This window comes from Urocampus carinirostris, chromosome 7 (assembly GCF_059441175.1).
Source record: "Urocampus carinirostris isolate Australia breed hairy pipefish chromosome 7, RoL_Ucar_1.0, whole genome shotgun sequence".
Classification (NCBI taxonomy): Eukaryota; Metazoa; Chordata; class Actinopteri; order Syngnathiformes; family Syngnathidae; genus Urocampus; species Urocampus carinirostris.
In genome coordinates this window covers 32,922,578-32,946,454 of record NC_142355.1, presented here as the reverse complement: position 1 = coordinate 32,946,454, position 23,877 = coordinate 32,922,578, and the positions used below count along the sequence as shown (strand labels likewise).

At 42.9% G+C, this 23,877-nt stretch overlaps 1 protein-coding gene across 6 annotated transcripts in view; it reads right to left on the bottom strand.

Annotated features, from left to right (window-relative positions):
• The window catches only part of kcnq1.2 (potassium voltage-gated channel, KQT-like subfamily, member 1.2), a 238,205-nt gene that overhangs the window by 130,821 nt on the left and 83,507 nt on the right, over positions 1 to 23,877 (bottom strand). The window contains exon 16 of one of the 6 annotated variants that reach the window (XM_088340625.1): positions 6,728 to 7,035. The exons of the other annotated variants lie outside the window; for them this stretch is intronic. Within the exon in view, the coding sequence (XP_088196751.1) occupies positions 6,924 to 7,035 (112 nt within the window). The 3' untranslated portion in view covers positions 6,728 to 6,923. Of the gene's footprint in view, positions 1 to 6,727; positions 7,036 to 23,877 lie in introns of those variants that run through there. 6 annotated transcript variants of the gene reach the window in all.

Below are 23,877 nucleotides of genomic sequence, written 5' to 3'. Positions count from 1 at the left end.
TCCACTTGGGGCAAGACCTCCTCCCCGACACGGAGGGAGCATACCACCCTTTTCCGACTGAGAACCATGGCCTCGGACTTGGAGGTGCTGATCCCCATCCCGGCCGCTTCACACTCGGTTGCGAATCGCTCCAGCGAGAGCTGAAGATCACGGGCTGAGGAAGCCAACAGCACCACGTCATCTGCAAAAAGCAGTGACGCAATGCTGAGGCCCCCAAACCGGACTCCATCCCCGCCAAGGCTGCGCCTAGAAATTCTGTCCATAAAAGTTATGAACAGAATCGGTGACAAAGGGCAGCCCTGGCGGAGCCCAACCCTCACCGGGAACGAATCCGACTTATTGCCGGCAATGCGGACCAGACTCTGGCACCGGGCATACAGGGACCGCACAGCCCGGATAAGACTGTGCGGTACCCCATACTCCCGAAGCACCCCCCACAGGGCCTCCCGAGGAACACGGTCGAATGCCTTCTCCAAGTCCACAAAACACATGTAGACCGGACAGGCAAATTCCCATGCACCCTCAAAGACCCTGAAGAGTGTATAGAGCTGGTCCAGTGTTCCACGGCCAGGACGAAAACCACACTGTTCCTCCTGAATCCGAGATTCGACTTCCTGGCGGACCCTCCTCTCCAGTACCCCTGAATAGACCTTACCAGGGAGGCTGAGAAGTGTGATTCCCCTGTAGTTGGAACACACTCTCCGGTCCCCCTTCTTAAAGACGGGAACCACCACCCCAGTCTGCCAGTCCAGAGGCACTGTCCCCGATGTCCACGCGATGTTGCAGAGGCGCGTCAACCATGACACGCCCACAACATCCAGAGCCTTAATGAAGTCTGGGCGGATCTCATCGACCCCCGGGGCCCTGCCACCGAGGAGTTTTTTGACAACCTCGGTGACTTCAACCCCAGTGATACGAGAGCCCAACCCAGAGTCCTCAGGCTCTGCTTCCCCAGAGGAAGACGTGCCGGTGGAATTGAGGAGGTCTTCGAAGTACTCCGCCCACCGATTCACAACGTCCCGGGTCGAGGTCAGCAGCGCCCCATCGGCACTATACACAGTGTCGATGGCACACCGCTTCCTCCCCCTAAGACGTCGGATGGTGGACCAGAATTTCCTCGAAGCCGTTCGGAAGTCGGCTTCCATGGCCTCGCCAAACTCCTCCCATGCCCGAGTTTTTGCCTCGGCAACCGCCAAAGCCGCATTCCGCTTGGCCAGCCGATACCTGCCAGCTGCTTCCAGAGTCCCACAGGCCAGGAAGGCCCGATAAGACTCCTTCTTCAGCTTGACGGCATCCCTCACCGCCGGTGACCACCAACGGGTCTGAGGGTTGCCACCGCGGCAGGCACCGACTACCTTGCGGCCACAGCTCCGATCAGCCGCCTCGACAATGGAGGCGCGGAACATGGTCCACTCGGACTCAATGTCCCCCGCCTCCCTCGGGACATGGGCGAAGTTCTGCCGGAGGTGTGAATTGAAACTTCTTCTGACAGGAGATTCTGCCAGCCGTTCCCAACAGACCCTCACAACACGCTTGGGTCTGCCGGGTCGGGCCGGCATCTTCCCCCACCATCGAAGCCAACTCACCACCAGGTGGTGATCAGTTGACAGCTCCGCCCCTCTCTTCACCCGAGTGTCCAGAACATGCGGCCGCAGGTCCGACGAAACGATGACAAAGTCGATCATCGAACTACGGCCTAGGGTGTCCTGGTGCCAAGTGCACATATGGACACCCTTATGTCTGAAAATGGTGTTCATTATGGACAGACCATGACGAGCACAGAAGTCCAATAACGAAACACCACTCGGGTTCAGGTCAGGGGGGCCGTTCTTCCCAATCACGCCCTTCCAGGTCTCACTGTCATTGCCCACGTGAGCGTTGAAGTCTCCCAGCAGTACGAGGGAGTCCCCAGGGGGCGCGCTCTCAAGCACACCCTCTAAGGACCCCAAGAAGGTTGGGTACTCCGAACTGCTATTTGGTGCATAAGCACAAACAACAGTCAGGACCCGTCCCCCCACCCGAAGGCGGAGGGAGGCTACCCTCTCGTCTACCGGGGTGAACCCCAACGTACAGGCGCCGAGCCGTGGAGCAATTAATATGCCCACACCGGCTCTGCGCCTCTCACCACGGGCAACTCCAGAGTGGAAGAGAGTCCAACCCCTCTCGAGAGGACTGGTACCAGAGCCCAAGCCGTGCGTAGAGGTGAGTCCGACTATATCTAGTCGGAATTTCTCAACCTCACGCACCAACTCGGGCTCCTTCCCTGCCAGAGAGGTAACGTTCCATGTCCCAAAAGCCAGTTTCTGTAGCCGGGGATCGTCGCGCCAAGGACCCCTCCCTTGGCTGCTACCCAGCTCTCTGCGCACCCGACCCCTTTGGCCCCTCCTACAGGTGGTGAGCCCATGGGAAGAGGGTCCCACGTCGTCCCTTCGGGCTGTGCCCGGCCGGCCCCCGTGGGTAAGGGTCCGGCCACCAGGCGCTCGCCAGCGGACCCCACCTCCAGGCCTGGCTCCAGAAGGGGGCCCCGGTAACCCGCGTCCGGGCGAGGGAAATCGAGGACCAAAGTTTTCTCTCATCATTAGGGGTCTTCTGATCTGCGTTTTGTCTGGCCACTCACCTAGGACCTGTTTGCCATGGGTGACCCTACCAGGGGCTTAAAGCCCCCGACAACATAGCTCCTAGGATCATTGGGACACACAAACTCCTCCACCACGATAAGGTAGCAGATCAAGGAGGAGCCATTTAATATATTTTTGTAAATTATTTTGAATTTAAATGAAAACAAAAGTTGAAGAGTAAAATAAAAGATAAGTCTTCCTGGCAAATAATTCGCATCATTTTAACTGAAAATTATATTGTTTTACCTGTCCTTAAACTTTATTTTGAGAGAGGTCATCAGACATGTTGAGAATTTCTTGTGATTTAGAGGAAAACAACAATCATTGAGATTAAGCTACTGAGGTGTTCTCAGCAGAGTTCCTGGTACCAGAAGGCCCCTACTTGGCAATCTCAGATTAAATCATGAAATCAAGACTAGATTTAGCCTGAAATCCAATGTCTAAAAGTTGTCCAGTCGCTTACCTCGTTTGAACTCAAATATAAAGTCTTACTGCGATGCTCAAAAAGCATGAGGAAGAACCCCGGGCCAATTTTGCTGTCTCATCAACCAAAAATGAGTGAGGAAAGAGCTCTTAAAATACGTTTTATCGCTTTTGGGTGCTGCCAAGGCACACGGCGCACGCGAGACTCTGATGTTAACTTAACTCGTACCAGATTGGAGCAGCATTTTTCTCTCTTTTCGCGCCATCAAGATCGTCATTGACTTCGGTTTCTTTTAATAGCCGAGTTGATTCATCAATTCCCAGGAAAGTGTTGTTCTTTTTATTATATTTGAATCTACACCTAGGGGCGTTTTTACGGGGAACATATGCTCCCCTTATTTATTCCAGTAGTTGAACCGTTAGGCTTTAACTGCGCTCAGGCAGCTGTTGGGCGAAGCACCTTGCAGAGGGAAAGTGAAATTTGCGAGATTCTAACGAGTCGTGCGTGTGCAACCCCCACCGAGCCGTCATAGTGTTAATGGCGCTGCTTTCGGTTCCTGGGCTTCCTTAGGTGGGGACCTCCCCCACGACCGTATCTTGCTGAAATTGTAAGAAAATAATCGAATGAAAAACATGATTTGATGTATATTAAATATAAATGTCCAAATTTCATACAATTAACTATATTTTCTCAAGTGATGAAGTACCTCAATTGCATTTGTCATGCATTTTAGTAAGGTTTTTACATTTATATAGCACAGAGGATTTGCCAAAGCGCTTTACAATGTGCTTCTTATTTATCTATTCACTCACACACCGAGAGCGGCGACGGCCATGCAAGGCGCCTACTGGCATATTGGGGTATTAGGGGTTCAGTGGCATGCCCAAGGACACTTTGACATTTAACTCAGAGGAGCTGGGAATCGAACCTGCAACCTCATATTTCGAAGCAGGAGGAAGAGGCTTGGAGGAGTTGTTTACCGGTAATAGGGGCACTGAGGATAAATATTTCATTGGATTTTGTGATTTGGAGTGAAGCTGATAGTTTGGTAAGAATGTTCTTTACGCTCAAGTTATCGGAATAACTCTTAATATGATATGTCGTTACTGATGCATTTGAGCTCTTCTAGGATATGAACATAAATATAAATGTAAATGAAAATTTAAATGTATTTTCTATTGGTGTGACGTGACTCCAGGATGAGTGGAGTAGCGGGTGGATGCAATGAGGGGGTGGAGATTAAAAATGAAACTGATTTGAAATCTTTAACTTGTGAAGGATGGGAAAATGCCACAACGAGGGGCTGAAAAAGCATATTCCACATGGTAATGTGAAACTCTTGCAAGCTAGGGACGCCTACCATATATTCATTGTGTTTAGCAAATGCCGTAATTGATCCCTAAATTGACTGCATTGTTGTTTAGCAGTAGCAGCTTTTAGTACAGTCTTCTTACAATACCGGTACTTTGGCAAAAGTACGTGAAAGAGGCATCAATGCCTAAATCTACGTTGACATTTGTATGTGTTTGTATGTTTTTCTACTGACAATAAACTGTTATATCGGATTTTGAACCATAGCAGCAAATGCAAACACTAATAAAGAAACGAAACACTCTACGTTGTAATATATCCTCACTCTCTTCACCTAGTCCCCACAAAGCTCAATGCTCAACAAGCCAATGACAGACACACACTTCAAATTTGATCCTGTAACCATACCCTGACCTCTTGACACTGAGGCCATGAAGTAACACAATCCAAACCTATAACAGTGTCGAACGTAGACACACGCTTATAAAAGAAAGCTTTAGCTCGGCTAGCATACGCGGGGGAGGCTGTTGTCGTGACGTCACCAGGCCCCTCAGCTATACAGCCACCGGCCATATGGTGGCCAGGGACTGACCTAGGTAATTGATGGTATCTGTCGATTTGTCCATGAAGAGGCCCCGAGATGGCCCTGACCTAAAACATACAGAGATCCCGCATTTGTGCGAAGGGAGGGGAAAGTGGGGGCGTAAGCGAGATGCTAGTGTTACAGCCCCCCCTTTGCCTATTCATCCATACAATGAGTTAACTCCCCCAACTCCCACACCGCATACCACAATTGTGCCTGGGTTGGCTGATAGAGGCCTGTCTCTCACTTTCTACATCTCTGGCCCACACCCCTTTCTACCAATCTGTAGGCTCAAGTTATGGACGAAAGGGAAGGAGAAGGATTCAGTGGTTTGGCCTTTGAGCACATAGTCTAAATCAAATGTCACTAATGCAGCCTCCGAAGAAAAACAGCATATCCATTGAAATGAAATGAAATGATCTGCATTTATATAGCGCTTTTCAAGTCAATGACTTCCCAAAGCGCTTTACAATGTGCTCCACATTTCCCAATAGCGGCCTTGTATTGCAGCCATGTAAGACGCTAACCTGCTTATTGGGGGTATTAGGGGTTCAGTGTCTTACCCAAGGACACTTCGACATGTAACACGGACGAGCACCCCAAGACGAGCGCTCTACCTCCTGAGCTACTGCCGCCCCCATTGGACCTGTTCTAACAAGGCTCACCAGTGATGGGTCATAGGGATTTTATAGGAAACAAGCAAATGGTCGTCTACTGGGACGAGGTTTTCGGACCCGTGGTTTGTTAAAATGTGTGCAAAAGAAACAATTGCACCAATCAAGGGGTTAGCTATAATTGAAAATTGTACTCTGCTGCTCTGCAGTACCCAAGTTAGCTACCAAAGGCTTAAGAGACTCTAGGAAAGCAGATGTTTATCAATTTTGTTGGTATTTATTGGGGGTGTTTAGACAATTTGGTGACAGGTTCAAGCTCTTGGTGATGGCGAGGCTTGTTGTCATACCTTAGGGATTGTAGATACTTACTGTAGTTTTTTTCTGTGCTGATTTCCATCCAATACTGTCTTGAAGCCTTTTCCAGGCAATTTATCAGATCTCTGAGTTCCTGTTCTTGCCGGGCCAGTCTCGCAATATCATCAGCAAAACGAAGGTTTTGTGAGGTTATATCACCTAATACGGACTGTACCTTCATGTTGATCCAAGGATTTGGTCATGATTTTCTCAAGGAAGATGTTGAATACAGTTGGAGGGATAATGCAGCCCCGTCTCACACCAACTATCGTTTGGAGCCACTCTCCAATGGTATCATTTAACAGTAATGCACTGTTGACATTGGCATACAGCTATTGAATGGTCTGAACTAATTTCTGGCCCATGTTGTGCTACTGCATGGTGGCCCACGAGGCGGCTTCCCGTACTCTTTCAAATGCTTTCTTGAAATCTACAAAGATGTGATAGAGGCTTTTCTGATGTTGAAACTTCTCGCATCGGATGCGCAAATTAAAAATCTGTTCTATGATGTTATTATAATGAGTTCTATGTAGAACTAAAAAAAATAGTTCGCCCTAACCTCTTGACCTAAACAGATCACAAAAAAAGGTGAAAAAAATCTAAATAATGCAGTGAAATATTTTAGTTTTTATGTGTTTTGCTATAAAACATGTTGCTTGGTGTGTGGGCGGTGGGCTGTGGTCAACAGCAGCAATGCAGCAGAAATCAAGAAGAAAACACGAAGAAATCTGTAAACAACAGACAAGCAGATAACATGTTCCACAAAAAAAAAAAAAAAAAAAAAAAAAAAAAGCAAGGCTTGAAGGACAAACCGTGTCAAAGCTGGCAGACATTTCATTTAATTACACCTTAAAGAGTGTAAATGTACACAAACACGAGTCCCGGTTCACATACGCTTGTGAGTTTTTCCACAGCGGGGAGCGCCTCCCCCCGTCGGCAGGGGTGAGGCAGAAGTGCAAGACAGTCTCCGGGTGAAGGCGTGGGAGAGAGAGCCAGAGGAGGGCCAGAGGAGAGCCAGGCTATTCCCACAGCTGAGCCGTTCGCAAGAAAGAGGTGCGGCGGGGGGCGCGGTGCCCCCAGTGGGCGGAGCCAGTGGGCACACGTATGAACAAACATACATGTGAATAGACGCTTATACATGAAAAATAAAAACATGTGAATATGCGCACACGTAACAAACACACATGTAAATAGATACCTGCACACATGAAAAACACACGTGAAGAAAAGATCACACGTATGAACAAGTAAACATGTGAATAGACGCTCATATGCACGAAAACACACACATATGAATACGCGCACACGTATGTACAAACACATGTGAAGGCATGCACACGCATGAACAAACACACATGTGAATAGACACTCATACATATGAAAAAAACACACATGTGAAAAGACGCTCACACGTATGAACAAACACGTGTGAATAGACGCTTACATATATGAACAAACACATGTGTCAATAAGCACATACGTATAAACTAACACACAAGAAAAGACGTCCACACGTATGAACAAACACACATGTGAATAGATGCACACACATATGAACAAACACATGTGAAGACATGTACACACATAAACAAACACAAATGTGAATAGACACCCACATACATGAAAAAACACACATGTGAAAAGACGCTCACACGTATGAACAAAGACACATGTGAAGAGACAATCACACGTATGAACAAACACATGTGAATAGACGCTCACATATATAAACAAACATATGTGTCAATATACAGATACATATAAACAAACACACGTGAATAGATGTCCACACGTATGAACAAACACACATGTGAATAGATGCACACACGTATGAACAAACACGCATTTGAAAAGACACGGACACGTATGAACAAACACACATGAATAAACGGGCAAACATATGAACAAAAACAAATATGAGTAGACACGGAGAGGAATAAACAAGCACACATGTGAAAAGACGCGCAAACTTTTTAACAAACACAGAAGTGAAGAGACACCCACTCATATGAAAAAAACACACATGAGAAAAGACTCTTACACATATGGACAAACACATATGTGAACCGACACGCACTCATGACAGGGGCCCGAGCCACACCCACCAGATAGATGTGTCATATTTGTACAACACTGAATTTATGGCTTGGCCCCATCACGGTTGGGCCATAAACCACAATAACAAAACCTACTATAAAACGTCTGTGTTTGTTTTTGGTGCTTTAGAGCCGTAAGATCGTAAGAATAGCAAATAGTGCTTTCATCAACGCACATTTAAAAAAAAAATACAATAAAGAAGTGGTATGTACGTTAAAAACCATGGGGTCAAATATAACCCAGTTTGTGTCAAGAGTGGACACACTCACTTACTAATTGAGGTAAGTTGGTCAATTTGTCTAAAATTATTTGACTTTAAAAATGGGCAATTATACAGTAGTAGGGGAAAAGATAAATAAATGCCCGCTTAAAAATGCTAAAAATATATGTTCAAAAATAAGAAAACCTACAAAATTCTGGCTGACGTTTTACAAAACATTCTCCGCACCACGGTGTGTGGAGAACAAATGAAAATAAAAAGTCAGAATGTGGGGTCAATTTCATCCATTTTTGACTTAATTTAAGTGACTTTTTTGTTTTTAGAGAGTAGTTAATCTTTTTTAACCAACCTCCAAAATATTCCGGCCTGTTTTTCACAAAATATTCCCAACTAATTACATTCTTGAAAAAAGTTTATTCCCTTTAGAACAATCCGAAAGAACAAGCCAGAAAGTCAGATTAAATTGATCCATTTTTTTAACTCAATTTCAGTAACTTTAAAGGGTGTAAGCTCCTATGTTTGTTGAAGTACCAAATGGGTGTTTGGATTTTTTTAACTATCCCCTTTTAATTAAAGATATTAGTATGAAGTTGTGCCACAGTTCCTTGAGTTTGAAATATCCGCTGGCATTTGAATCCACCATGAACACTATCTATGTTAAGTTGCAGCTAGATTCTACTGACAAACATTCGCTGACATGCTAGCAAACTGCAGTGGTAACTGTTCTAAAATGAACAGATGGACTGAAAAGGAACAGTGAATGCCGCTAACATGTTAAGTCAAGTCACATGTATTTGTCACAAGATCTCTCAAAGGACTGCAACGGTTACAATGACACCATCCCCTGATCTTAAACCAACATGCGGGCAAGGAAAAAGTCAAAACCTCGGCATGAAGTGGTAGTCCTCTTGTGAGGCCCCTTCTCGAGGTTTCTTATTTTCCATACTAGGTGCATTATCTTCAGCTGCAACCATTTTTGTACATTCTTAGCTTTACAATATGCTGAGCGAGCCGTATTAGATATAGCGTTGTGCACTACGTCCGCTATGGACACTTCTCAGCACCGTGCTTCATGTTATTTTCAAGCTTTTTGCTCTTTTGAACGGAGAAAGTAATTAAGAGATGTATGCGTAGAGGGGGAAAAAAACTTAATTCGTATGAAGTCCCAGGCATCACTCAAGCCTAGAGACTTTGACAATTGAAAGCAATAAAGGGGCGAGGCCTGGCGGGGGCTCAATTAACCACCGCTGGGGCAGGAGGTGGATGGGGTGGGGGGCATGGACCAGGAACCTCTATAGAGAGGGAACAAGAGCGCTGCAGAGAAGGGGGAGGTCTGGCAATTTGTTCAGCTGTCTGTCTGTCACAGTCTTGGCTGCTTTGCCTCACCGGCGTCCTCAGGGTTACTATTGACCTTAATGTCATTTTGAGGCTCAACAGAGGAACAGAAAAAACAAGAAAAACATCACACATAAGTGACTTCAAGGTAGACATTGTTTTTCCTTGTACATCTCCAAAGGTAGTCTGCTTTTCCATGAATCTGACCTAGTCCTTCACTGCCAAAGTCCCGGTATTGTAAGAAAACTGTACTATAAGCTGCTCCTGCTATGCAACAATGCAGTCAATTTAGGGATGAAGTACGGCGTTGACTAAACACAATGAATATATGGTAGTCCCCTAGGTTACGATAGGTTCACATTACTATGTGGAATATGTTTTTTGAGCCCCTCGTTGTGGCATTTTCCCATCCTTACGACATCGACAACAAATTATTTTGTGTGCCCAAAAATGTACAAAATAAAAACTCCGTGATGTTTGTGAGTAACACTAAGTTACGTTCCTGTCTGCTATTGTTCGACATCATTCTCCTGGCGATTATAAAGTGGTCAATTTTAACACCTTGTTTGTCCAAGACTTTATAAATAAAATATGCTCATACGCACTTGAAAAGCCTGACTCGATTTTACAATCAGCTACTGTAAATCTTGGTCGAAAATAAGCTATAAAAATGGAAGGAAGACTATGTCTCAATCTCATGTTTATTCTTGTGTACAGTACTTCATTGTCAAAGAGACAAATGCAGGGGGAAAAACAAAAAAAGTAAAAGTTCTACTTTCCTTAAAGGAGCTGTACGGAATTTGGAACTTTGTTACCCTCTCTTTGTTAGTATATACATAAATAAAGTATTTAACTTTAATCTTTTATTTAAGGACACCTCAAACAACGCACTCCACCTTTAAAGGCAGAAATGCAACACAGCGCTCCCAGCTTTAATGGTAGAAAAGCGCCAGGGCGCCCTCTCCGAAATAGGTTAAATACCACAATTAACGAGTTACTAACAAATGTTTGAGAATCGAAAATCACAAACTCTTTTATTCATACTCAAATTTACAATTCACCATTTTTTTTCAATTGGATTTGATTTATTTTGATCAATTGACCAGCCCTGGATAGAAGGCCCCCCTGCTATCCTCCGTGGAGACAGACAGCTCGAAAACACTCAGCAGATTGCTATTAGTGGGTATTGGGAAAACACGTCGATCCCCCCTCGACGTCCCTATAGCGCTCACGTCCTGTGATGGACAGATAGTGAGGTTAAGTCAACACGAGGGATGCGGTGAAGTGCAGCTGGGGAGCAGGTTGGACGGGAATCGAACAGAGGAGGTCTTTCGGGGGGCTGACATTGGAGGAGAGAAACATCTGCACAATCTCACATGTACACAATTGCTGCGATTGTGTTTTTTTTTTTTTCTTTTCAAAAGACGATGTACAGGGGAGTGCTCTCAGGAGATATAGCTTTTGTCTTGGCTAGGTACTAAATCCGTAAGAGATTTGAAGACTAGTTCAGTCGGTGCGGGGCAGATAATTCCAAGTACAGATAGTAGGTGTTTGTATCAGTGACCACATTTACATGCAGACAATAGTCCGTCTGGGATCTAAAGACAGATTTTTGAAACAATCCGAATGAATCTTTTAATACCCAGAGAAAACCAAGTACCTTGTAAAAGTGGCATTTGTGAGTATTTTGATTGCAAAGTTTGAATACACGTCATGTACACATTTACCTTTTTGACATCAATAGATAATTTTATTCATGCCACTGACCAAATTCAACCGAGTACCGTACTTATTTGCTGCGTCCTGTGTTGTGCTTGTATGTGGCTTGCATATACGCTATTTATGGATGGATACAACTGTGATATCCACTGTATATAGATGGATGATACTGCCATCCACCCATGTTGAAAATCAAACAGAGTATTCAACACAGATCATTGGCTGCTCTCTGCCCAGTCTCTAGGATATTGCCGGTTTGCAATACCGCAGCAGAGTCATTAATGTTATGAAATGTAATGATCTGCATTTATATAGCGCTTTTCAAGTCAGGACTTCCCAAAGCGCTTTACAGTGTGTTTTACATTTCCCAATAGCGGCCGTGCAGCCATGTAAGGCACTAACCTACTTATTGGGAATATTAGGGGCTCAGTGTCTTACCCAAGGACACTTCGACATGTAACACGGAGGAGCCGGGATTCGAACTGCGATCTCTTGATCCCAAGACGAGCGCTCTACCTCCTGAGCCACTGCCGTCCCAGAAATATTTTCATCCTAGCCACCACCTCTTGGACCTTTACAATCTGGTATGGGCTACAGGTCCCTTTTCTAACATTAAATAAGTGATGTATTCACTTATTGAAATGAACAAAGCACCGTGCTTGTTTGCTTCTTGCCTTAAAAGTGTGCCCAATTGCGGCGTCCCGGGTTTTTACAAGGTGTGCTCAAACATGGCTTGCCAGAAGAATAGATTTACTTTACATATGGATGGATACAATTGTGCCACCTACTATATGCAGAACGCTACAACTGTGGCCTTCTTTGCAGTGGTAGCACCTAAAAAAGTGGAACTGTCGCGGAATAAAACAAACAGGACATGAGAGGCTATTTTAGCGAGAAAAGCAGAGTTTGTGTGTATCATTAGTCTTTGTACTACATGTCCCACACTGCTTTGGGGAATAAAAATATACCGGACGAGGGAAAAAAAACATTACTCGAATACGTATAGATGCACGGGAAATCAAAAAATGCGAGGACTAACACAACCATAGCAATCCCGATACTCACAGTTAGGCTACAACCTGAATACTATGCACCAATGTTGTTTCCAATCGGATTGTTGCCTGCTCAGATACACAAGCGCTGTCCGAACTCTGCCAGTCTCTCGTTTCAAAGTCGCTAGACAGCCCCCCCCTCTCTCTGTACATCCTTTCTCCTTTTGGTGCGTCTGAAAGGGGTCAATGCCTCTGCACGATGGGCTAAAAGTCTCTGGGCCAGACACTGAAGGAGTCCACTGCTAATTGCTTTTAGCAGATCTGAATGTGAATGTCAGTAGCCGGTTGGTGGCTGAGAGTGTAAAGTACACAAATGACTTTCAGTGGGAAAGGATAAATGCGCCACAAGGTCCTGAACTTGTCCCCTACTGAAAAAACGGTTGGCTTTTGACTCTCTTAAAGTTAGCTTTAATATTAGCATCATATCTACAGAAGCTTGGCTGGATTTTCAGGAACGTATGTCTCGCGAGCCAGGAGTGGCCCTTTTTATGAGTACATCTGGCTCAGAGATAAAATGCTCTTTTTAACGCATGGGTGCCAAAGTGGTTTGGGTGTTTCGGCATTTAGGTCAGCCATGTTCCAATTTTTGTGTTTTTTTTAAGCATTTGTTTCCTTTTTTTCTTTCCTTTTTTGTGTATGTTTTGTCTTGCAGTCGGTCACCCCTCTCAAGGGATATGACCAGGGTAAATAGATAGATAGGCTTGGAGGACAAAACGTTTTTAAGCTAGTGGCAGGAACGTAGCAGTGCTTTTCAACCTATAAGGCTGGTAAGAAGAAATGTCATCATGATTTTATCCTGTTTTTTTAGCAAATAACATGGATCAAGATACAAAGGCGACTGTGACATCTGCCTTTTAACCTTTCCTGGATATTTTTTCAAGTTTAGTTTGTGCAAGAAATGAAAAATTACAAAAGATCAACGTAGCACATGAGGATTTTTAAAACAAATGTTTTGTTAAAATGAGCACTCGATTCCCATGGTTACAAAACTGTGACCTCGTCACATAGCTAAAGGTATTTACCAGGGGTGGCGAACAAGTTTGACACAAAGAGACGAAATTTTTAACTATGAGAGTCAAAGAGCCACCTCACGCACTGACCTGCCATGACAGACAGACACACACAAACATCAAAAATTAAAAACATTATTTCCCATAACACACTCCTCTCCTTACAATACAACAAGTATTGTTCTTGTGTTGATTTTAAGGAAAGTGTCCACCCTCAATACACACAAGAAAAACTAAACATGAAACAAGGCAAAGAGCCACAGTATATAGAAAATATGATGAGGCCAAGAGCCGCATGCGGCTCTAGAGCCACCCGTTCGCCACCCCTGGTATATACTGTCATGATTGTGATGTGACTCAGCTGCGCCCGCTCATTTGGCGCCAACTGACGCGGGTTCTGATTGGCTCCCCGTCAGTATTTGAACCCAGTCCTGTCAGTCCCCTGTTGTCAGTCCGTCTGCGGACCGCAGTTAACACTAGGCAAGCCTTTTTCTACCCTGACTCCCACCTGTTTTTTGCCCACGCCTACCCTCCCGCCCCAGCTTTCAACCTCTTTTTTGTCCTCGACCACGTCTACTCTCCTTTCCTGGCTTACGACTCGTTTCCGACCCGACCACGTTTTTGCTCTACTGTCCCGCTATTGACTTGTTGTCCCGCCCTTGACACCGCCATCGCTCACTACGGAAGATCCACTTCCGTGTTCGGATCACAAACTGAGTACGAGAGCGACTTGCTTTCCGCGCCTAGCAAACGCCGGATTGTGGGCGCAGCTCTTCCTCTTTCCCTAAATAACATGTTTGTGGGAAACGTAACGCAATTGGGTCCTGTTTCCGTTCTGGTCCTGACATATACATCTGTATCCTTCTCGTTTGCAGTTTTTTTTTTACTAAAGAACTCTGCTGACACCGATTTGAAACCATTACTTTTGACGAAAATAACACATTTTAAGTGGGATATTTGTTGACATGGGCCACAGGCTCTGGCACTATTATGTTTTCCTATATTTTAATAAATCATCAGTGAAATAAAATACTTTTAGCTTTTTAGCATTTTAGCTTTACATTTGGAGATATTGTTTGATTTTTTTTCTTGAAATATACTTTGAGGCTTTAACTATTACTATGCTTTCATGGCTCTTTATGTAATGTTTCCCGCCCCTGGAATAGATGTTTTGTGATGGTTGTCAGTTTGAATATTTTTGTCCAGCCCTACTTTCAACAGCATCTTCAGAGACATTCTCCTCTCATAGGTCAAACGCGGGTCGTGTTGATAAAGGCTGAACTTGTGACACTCGTCCCGACGCATGAAACGGGTTCTTTGTAACAAGACAGATAGCGGACACAAAGAGCTCTGGTCCGAGTCCGAGCTTTCGCCGTGTTTCTTTTTCTTGGCGGAGGCGGCCTGTTGGGATTCTCCTTTGTGGTTGGCTAGTGACCCTTCAATCACCCAGCGCTGGTCCCCCTTCATCAGATGTTTGTCCAAATTTCATATCAATGCAAATGAGCTTGGAGAAGACTTTATTGGAGAGCGCTTTGGCTGATCATTTGTTTTAGGAGGGGAGTATAGACCCGGACAAAGACATTTTTTCCTATGCTCAAAAACATTCGACAGTGAGCAAATCTTTCCAGATAGGCTATTTATTTTAATTATGAAGATTTTATGGTCCTTGCTGTCCCTGTTGATCAAAGCTATTCAATGAATGGTAAGATGTATAAATTGGGCAGAATTTTTATACTTTTCCCTGAGCTTTTAAAGATTTTGAATATCAAGGCGATTTCCATTGTCATGCATAACTGTTTTTCCGAAGAATACCGAGAACCAATCATGTTCTGAACTGTTTATATCGGGAATAGGCAAACAGGGGTTGCTTTCCATTAAGCTTGCTGAACAAAAGTTAAAAAAAAAAGTAAGACAAACAACTTGTATGTTTTTTGTACCAGTCTTGTCCCCAGTGTCCGTTTGTTTCTAAAAGATTGTGTAGTGTATTCTGTATATTAAAATAAAATAAATATAATTTCTAATATGTATTACTTTTAATTTTATACCGTGAGCTCGTAATGTAGTAAGATACCAATAAGTGGTGCTTTCTTTTCTTTTTCTTTATTTTTTAAATCGTGCAAAAATTAGGATTGCCCCCAAAATTATGTAATTTTAGGTTAAAAGACCAGAATATTGGGTTGTGTAGTAAAAAACAATCCCAAGACTTTGTCTAGAAGAACTTCACATAATTCAAAACGACAGCAGAAATGTGTACAACTGAGGAAAAAATTGGGAATAATTTCTTTAAATTGTCCCCAAAATTATGTATTTTTCGTCGAAAAAACGAAAATTGTGAGTTGTGATGTAAAAAAAACAACAACAATCCTACACAGAGTACAGACGCTGCCCTACTTACGAACAAGATATGTTCCGGACAATTGTTCGTAAGTTGAATTTGTTCGTAAGTTGCTTGAGTGCTGTATTTGGTACGTTTAAGTTTTATATAAGTATGTTTAAGGCTTGTACAAGTAACCTGTATTGTTTCATAATAAAAAATAAACATTTAATAAAATAATATGCTCTATGAAAATGATGATAAATAAAGTGAAGTTTAACTTACTTTTGAAAGGTAAGATTCAAGAGGTCCGTGTTAGAGAGTGGCTGAAAAAAAGCGATCCAACCATTTTCTCAACCGCATCAAGCTTTCTTATACCAATTTCATTTCAAATGAAACGGCTTGCCTCTTCTCTGCACTTTACACCAACTATATTGAATGGATGAAAGAGATATTAAACAATAAAATCGTCAAAGTTCTCAGCGCACTGGAGATACAGTTTAGTATGTTTACACACAAATTAGGAAAAGGAAGCCGGATTTTTTTCTTCGGGGTGGATGCTGGGTGAGCTCTCACAGCGCCACACGCCGGTAGCGGCGGAAAGAAGCACTAAAGTAATGTCCTCTACTTGGAAAAAGGTGCACACAATACAAAATCTATCTTACAGCAATGTCCGTATATTTTTCGACATCCCGAAAAAATGTTCGTATCTACCGTTTTTCGTAACTCGAACGTTCGTAACTAGGGGAGCGTCTGTAGTTTGCCTAGACAAACTCAAGAGTTTCTCTTGACAGCAACGATATGTACAAATGGTAGCCATCCTATTCTTTCACAACACTGATTTTTGTTTTTACACTGCAAACGGAAGACATTTTTTTGGCAGTTTCATATTTCTGACTATTGGGGGAGTCCATTTGAAACAAAATGATGTATAAGCTCTGGTCTGGCATTGGTTAACAACTATGCAGCAAGACGAGGAGGATTTGAAAAAAGTCCCCATTAATCAAAAAGGGATTGACCCTGCATTTGTGTGTACATGTGTCACAGTCGAGTTCCTGCAGCCTTGGACACAGAAGCTCAAATAAAATTGGAGAAGCAGCAGGTGTACCGCTAACACACACACAGTTTTGTTTTTCGATCCAAGTTGAGACATTCCATTGACATCATGCTTTTTCTAGCCCCTTACCTAAACCTTAACCATTTCAACGGATTGCCTAATCCGAACACCGACCAAATATAACTCAGACCTTATTATTTAAAAATCACCTTTTAGGAACACCAAAATGACTTTATCAGGATTATAGATCCCTAAAAAGATTGTCGTAATCCTGAAAATGGTTGAAAAAAGGTCTTAAATACACCGTTTTGATTTTCTCTTTTAGTTGAGACATTCTATTAACATTATGCTTTTTTTTTTAAAACCCCTAACCCAAACTTTATCGATTACAACCAGTTACTGAATACCATCCCCAACTAAAATCCAACTTAAAACAGAATCCTAAAGCCATCTTTTAGGACCGCAAACATGTCCCAATAAGGAATACTGGTCCCCACAATTACTGTAAAAATATTGAAAAGGGTCTCATGAACATCATATACACACACACAGTTTTGTTTTATCTTTTAGTTGAGACATTTCATTGACATAATGTCTTTTTTTAGCCACTTGCCCAAATTTAACCATTAGACCTGTTTTCCTAATTCCAACCTTAACCCCAACCAAAGGTTAATTCAAAACTTAAACTTCAACCCGCCCTTTAAAGCCACAAAAATAGCCTAATAAGGCCCATTGATGATGGTAAAAATCCTGAAAAGGGTTATAAGAAGGTCTGAAATATGAGTACAAAAACACACACTTTTGTTTTTATCTTATAGTTGAAACAATAACAATACTTTTTCTAGCTTGTTACCCTTACCTTAACCCTTATAACCAAGTGCCTAATCCCAAACTTAACCCCAACCGAAGTGTAACTCAAACCTTAACTCAGAAATCATATCTTAATATCACCAAATTACTATTGGTCCCCATGATGATGGTAAAAATCTTGAAAGAGGTCGTTGAGAAGATCTGAAATACGAGTACAGGCACATACACAGTTTTGTTTGATCTTCTAGTTGACAGATTTCATTTGAAAAATGATGTTTCTGGCCTCTTACCCCAACTTTAAGCATGACAAGAGGTTGCCTAATCACAATTTAACCCTAACTCATGGTAAAGAAAGACCTTGTATCTCAAACCACCAAAAATGAACACCAAATGTGCTAATAAGGAATATTAGTCCCAGCAATTAGAGTTACAGTCCTAAGAAAGTCAAGAGGGTTAGGCTTTTCCTAAGCACAAACTAATACTTGCATTGTGTTTTTGCGCATGTTGCCATGTTGCCCATCTACCAAAAGACTGCAAGGTGGCTTAGGAGAAAGAAAAACATTGTTTACCGCCGCCGCCGAGGTCTCCCCGTCGACACACAACAACTCATCACTTTTGCCGAGCACAGCTGTGGCTGTCGACCCTGCCGTCTAATGCATTTAATAACCGTGACCTTCACGCTCAGCCTGTCAGACCTTTATTAGAGCGAGAGCCCGAAAGGCAATAAAAGGCCACAGATGGACGAGGGACGAGTCCGCAAACAGAGGAGCCTTCTACGTGCCATCACGTCTGTCCAGGACTTCAATGACTTGGTGTTGGCTGACAGATGTCGGGGTCTTAAATCCCCCCGAAATCCAGTCGACGCACGCTGAGACTGGCGGACTAAAAATAATATCTGGGTTACGAATACTTTCCCAAGCCTCAAGTGCAGCATAGTCTCAGGAAGCAGTCTTTTCAGTGTGTTGCTGCGGCGACGGACCGCAAGCCTAAGTCAGACAAGGGTGAGCGGTCAAGACCGTGTTGTCTCCTCAGCTATTATCGGTCTAAAACATAGCCTCGGTATAACCAAAAGCAGATGTGTAAGAGATAGTGGCTTTGTGTATGCGGGTCAAGTGGAGGGCGTCTGATGAGCCAAACTAACCCGATCACCAGAGAGGAGAGGTTCTTTTTCCCTCAGTGAACCAAGGAACCTAACTCTTAGGATAGGTTCACACTGCAAGACTTAATGCTCAATTCCATTTTTGGGTGAAATTGGATGGTTTTGTGAGATTGTTCACAATTTCAACTAAACACTTGTATGTGATCTACTGTGTGAACACCTCAAGTGTCCTTCATCCCCAGATGAGGACATATAACGTCACTGCAATGCGCTCAGTGTTTGCGGAAGTACTCAGGGATATTAACGGTGAAGTAGAGGTAAGATCTGGCCTAAATAATTCAGCCCAAGCCAACCTGAGTCGCGGGTATATAAACCCGAACCGGACGGATTATTTTGATTTGATAAGTAAGCCCAAAATAAACCCTAAGCTTTAATTTGCCGCCAAAGTAAACACAAAGCGCTACTCCGGCCGTTGCAGCTGAACTATGCAGTTAGGGGTTTATTTGGGGTCGATTCCCTCAAATCTAGTGATGAATGGTTCGGCGCCAAAGTGTGCATTTCGGCGACTTGCAGCAAACAAAAGCGAAACTGGACAAATTGGCACCGACAAGAAAATCATATACTGTAGATTACAAGCTGCAAACAGTGAAATATTTGACCAAAAAGTACAAGGAAAGTTTGTAAATCTTGTAAGCGACAAGCAGAATGACGTCTGACGTGAGGGAGTTGGCAAGAGAAAGCTTATTCAAAATTTGGGGCGATTTAGTGATTTTGAGTTAAAACTAATAGTTTGGTTAGCATTTTCTTTATCTAAATAACTACTTGAGTAATGTTACATTTCAGCTTTATTTTCACACTTCTAGATTTATTTATTTTTGGAACTAAGGTAAGCCCACTATCTGGAATTATTGCTCCTAAATACAATCTGAAATAGATCTCATCTCATCTCATTAGCTGCACCGCTTATCCTCAGTAGGGCTGGGGGGGTGCTGGAGCCCGTCCCAGCAATCATCAGGCAGTGGGCAGGGGACACCCTGAACTGGTTGCCAGCCAATCGCAGGGCACACAGGGACAGACAACTCACTCGCTCATTCACACCTAGGGACAATTTGGACCGGCCAATCCACCTGAAATGCATGTCTTTGGAATGTGGGAGGAAACCGGAGTGCCCGGAGGAAACCCACGCAAGCACGGGGAGAACATACAAACTCCGCACAGGAAGTCCGGTTGCTGGATTTCAACCCACTCAGGAGGTTCCCAAGACCTTACAACTGTGCCGCACACACGCTAATCACTGCGCCGCCGTTTATTGGCTTTGTTGACGTCAGTTCTGGGCCGGGTTCGGGTCGAGTTTGGGCCCAAGATCTGACCTCTACGGTGAAGTATATCCAGCAATTTTAAATGTATTGTGTTACCTGAGGCAGCACATGTACAAATTTATCATTTTAAGTTGATTTCTCTGCTTTCTCCCGCCTTATTAAACGCAGAATGGTGACGTCTGTTGCCCATCGATGACAGGCAGGTTGCATAGTTTTGTCTCGTTTGTTCACACAGCAGTCACATTCTAAAAGATCAAATATGTATCAGATTTAGGACCACATGTCAAAGTGGCCTGGTTCTGGTGTGAAAAAAAAATTCATATGTGCCGTTCAGAAGGACTTCAAAAGATCTAATATGGGTGGGGTTTTTGCAAAACTTCAGATAACCTTAATCCCAAATCCATTACTTCCCCTTTCACCAACTTACTTCTTCTTGTCTAACATTCTCCTACTCCTGGACGTCTACATTAACTGATTTGATTGAAGACCAAATTATTTTACTTGGTGCGTCCACATTACTGCGAATTCTGCGTTAGGCTAAGGTCCGTAGCTAAGAAAAAACTGAAAGGATCCGAATTGAGAACTAAACGAAGTGGCACCTGCATTCTGAACAGTGTATTACCACTAATTAGATTTTGTTTGTTGTTCATTGACTTCTTGTTTTATTTTCTACTTTGGATCCTGCTTTTTGTCAATCAAGCTCTTTTCTTTTTGTACTTGTTTCTACTTCCTCAAACTAAGGTTCGTCATTCCAGCAAGTCTATTTTACTAGGATATAATGAAGATGGTCATGTGCAGAAGTTAAATGACATAAAACCAGTAAAACTTGATACAGGAGACCACATGTTATGGTGTCCCTTATAATATTTTTCACGTTACATGTGGAACCATACACTTGTTACGCATTTCGTCTACCATATAACAAGTCAAGTCACGTTTATTTGTAAAGCCCTTAATCACAAAAAGTCTCAGAGGGCTGCACAGACCACCGTTACACCATCCCCTGATCGGACACCTACATGAGGCCAAGAAATGACTCCTGAACATCAAATTATTTTGGGTGGCCAAAGACATACAAAATTCTATGGTCCCCCAGACTTGCAGTGATGCTAAAGGGAGGAGCAAAAACATTATAACAATGGAAATTAAGCTTGCGATTGTCTAGCAATATGAAGAAGGCACACAAATCAATACCTATGCTGAGGAATATGGACGAATACAATCGACGATTGGGAAAATTATTAAGAGTAAGGAGGCGATTAAAGCAAGAACGTATTTTTAAGAAATGACAATATTCACAAGTGGACATTTTAATTTTAATCTGTCATCTTCTTCCCCACTCTACATCGACCTTGTACTCTATTGCACCAGCTCAAAACACGTCACACCAAAAGGTACCGGTAATTTAATTTTCCTTAACACGTATCCTTTTCTAATGTTTTTCAATCATATACAGAAATGTTATGTATGATTAGGACTTACTAAATACAATTTGTTACTAATTTTTGAGATGTATCTACAATTTTTGTGGTTTTATTCTGGGTTAGCCAGATTGGAATGCATTAGCTAATTACCAGAGGTTTCTATCCCCGCCATACGATCATTTCATTTTATGATCCCCTGCTCAGAATGGATTCACGTCGTGTCTTGGGGGTCTATTATATGCATTGTATTCATTTTAAAATAACTAATAATACTTTAAAGTAAGCTTGTGCTTGCTAATATAAAAAGAAAGGAGTACAATTTGGGGAGTGAAAAGTCACAAACTATTCCGTCCACTCGTTCACTCGCATGGAAAAATATGTATAGGTGTCCAAAAATACCCCTGTTACAAATGAAACACTACCTTGTCTATCGTATGTTCAGAGCCCTCAAAGTTACTGACTGATAATCCCCTGAATAGAAGTCTTCTATTCACCAAGAACAGTTTCCATTATGGTCGTCAATAATCCTTGTGAGGTAATGAACTTGTACACAAGCAGTCCTCATTCATCTGCCCGTCAGTCCATACTTCATTGCTCTCACAGCGGTCTAATGCACTCCAGCTGAATGTGCGGATGGCCTGTGGCCACTTGTTGACAGCTTTGAATTGTTGGACGCCTGGGAAACTCTACCCCCTTTCCTTAAAATCCACAGTGACGTTTCCACGGACCGGATCCGAGCGTTACTCTGGCTGTCTTCCAGGTGCGAAAAAGGCCGCACTGCCTAAGTGTGAAGCAGAGTGCCAACGACTGGGAACATACCGTGGACGTAGGCTCGGGCTAAACAAACAGCCGTGCGTTTTATACCTGCTAGAGTAGCGCAGGTGACGGATGCTGACATACGTGCTAAATATTGACATTGATGTGTCGACCACCAAGTCGAGAGGTGAACTGGCCAAACAAAATGTAAAACCTTCGTCGTCGTATGTGGAAGGGAAAACCTGTGGCTAAGCGTATCAAGGTAGTTTATCAAAACTGACTAAACTGCAACAAACAACGGTACATACGAAAACAAATTTCGGGATGTCGAAAAATATTGGATTGTGTGCACCTTTTTCTGAGTACGGGACTTTACTTTAATGCTTCTTTCCGCCACTACCGGTGTGTGGTGCTGTGAGAGCTCACCCAGCATCCACCGCCTTCCTCTTCCTGTCACAGTCCCAGTTTGTGAGTAAACATACTGTAATGCATCTCCAGGGTGCAAAGAACTTTGATATTTTTACTGTTTAATGTCTCGTGCATCCATTCCATATGGTTGGTGTAAAGTGTAAAGAAGAGGCGAGCCGTCTCATTTGAAATGAAAGTGGAATAAGAAAGCTTGATGCGGTTGAGAAAATGGTTGGATCGCTTTTTTTCTCGGCCACTTTTTACCACGGAGGAGGAAGTCGCCTAACTCTTAAAGCCCATCTTCCAAAAGTAAGTTAAACTCAACTATTTTTGTCTTTATATGGCATATTATTTTATGAAATGTGGATTTTCTTTAGTACTAAACAACATATTTATATAAACCTTAAACATCCAAAATATAGCACTGTAGCAAATTCAACTTACGAACGATCGTCCGAAATCTCGTTTGTAAGTAGGGGAGTCTGTATTCATTTGTATCTTAACCAGTGTTATAAATACCGCTGTTACGTAATTATTTAGTAACGGGGTAATCCAACTCGTTTTTTTATTTTGCCGTTTCAATGCCCTGATCGTTACTGACGGTCAAAAGCGGTGCGTTACTTTTGCTGCAGAACGCCAACGGTGGCGTGTCTCCGCAGACATGGCGCTGTTTATAGCGGCGCATTTTTCCGAGTTGTAAATGTCAGATCTTTTTGGATCATGTAACCATTTAAAATACCATATGGTTAGATAGCAAGTACGAATACCATATCTACTAATGCACTAAAAAAAGGCGAATTGGTAGTACAGCAATCTACTTGTGTTGTTTGCGAACGAAATGGGTCTATGACCCGTCACTTGGAAGTGAGAGCCAGCTACCCACCAATCGAGAGCCAGTTCCCTTCAAGATGCTATTTTTCTCTTGTGATTGGTCAAAATGCATTATTTTAACAATTCTGTTCTGTTGAGTATCAAAAAGGATTAAAATTGTTTTCTATTTTATCTTATTTGTAGATTTTTAAATATTTTGATTTATGTTTCCTGTGTTTTCCGTTTTTGCGTTTATGTGTTAATTTTGCTGTATTTTTTCCCCAATTTAATTCATTCTTAATAAAACTTAATACATGGTAATATATGGATTAAACAAAAAAAACAACCGAAAGCCATTTGGGAGACGAAAAAAACGGCTCTTGTTAGTGAGCCGAGCCAAAAAGGCCAGTCCTCTTAAAAGAGTCGGAATTCCCATCTCTACAACGGACCATTCGAGTTAGATTTAATTGATTAAACTCACTTTGTATTGTTAACTGCTGATTGTTATTTTATTTTATTGTTAACTTTTTCTTTTTGCCGCAC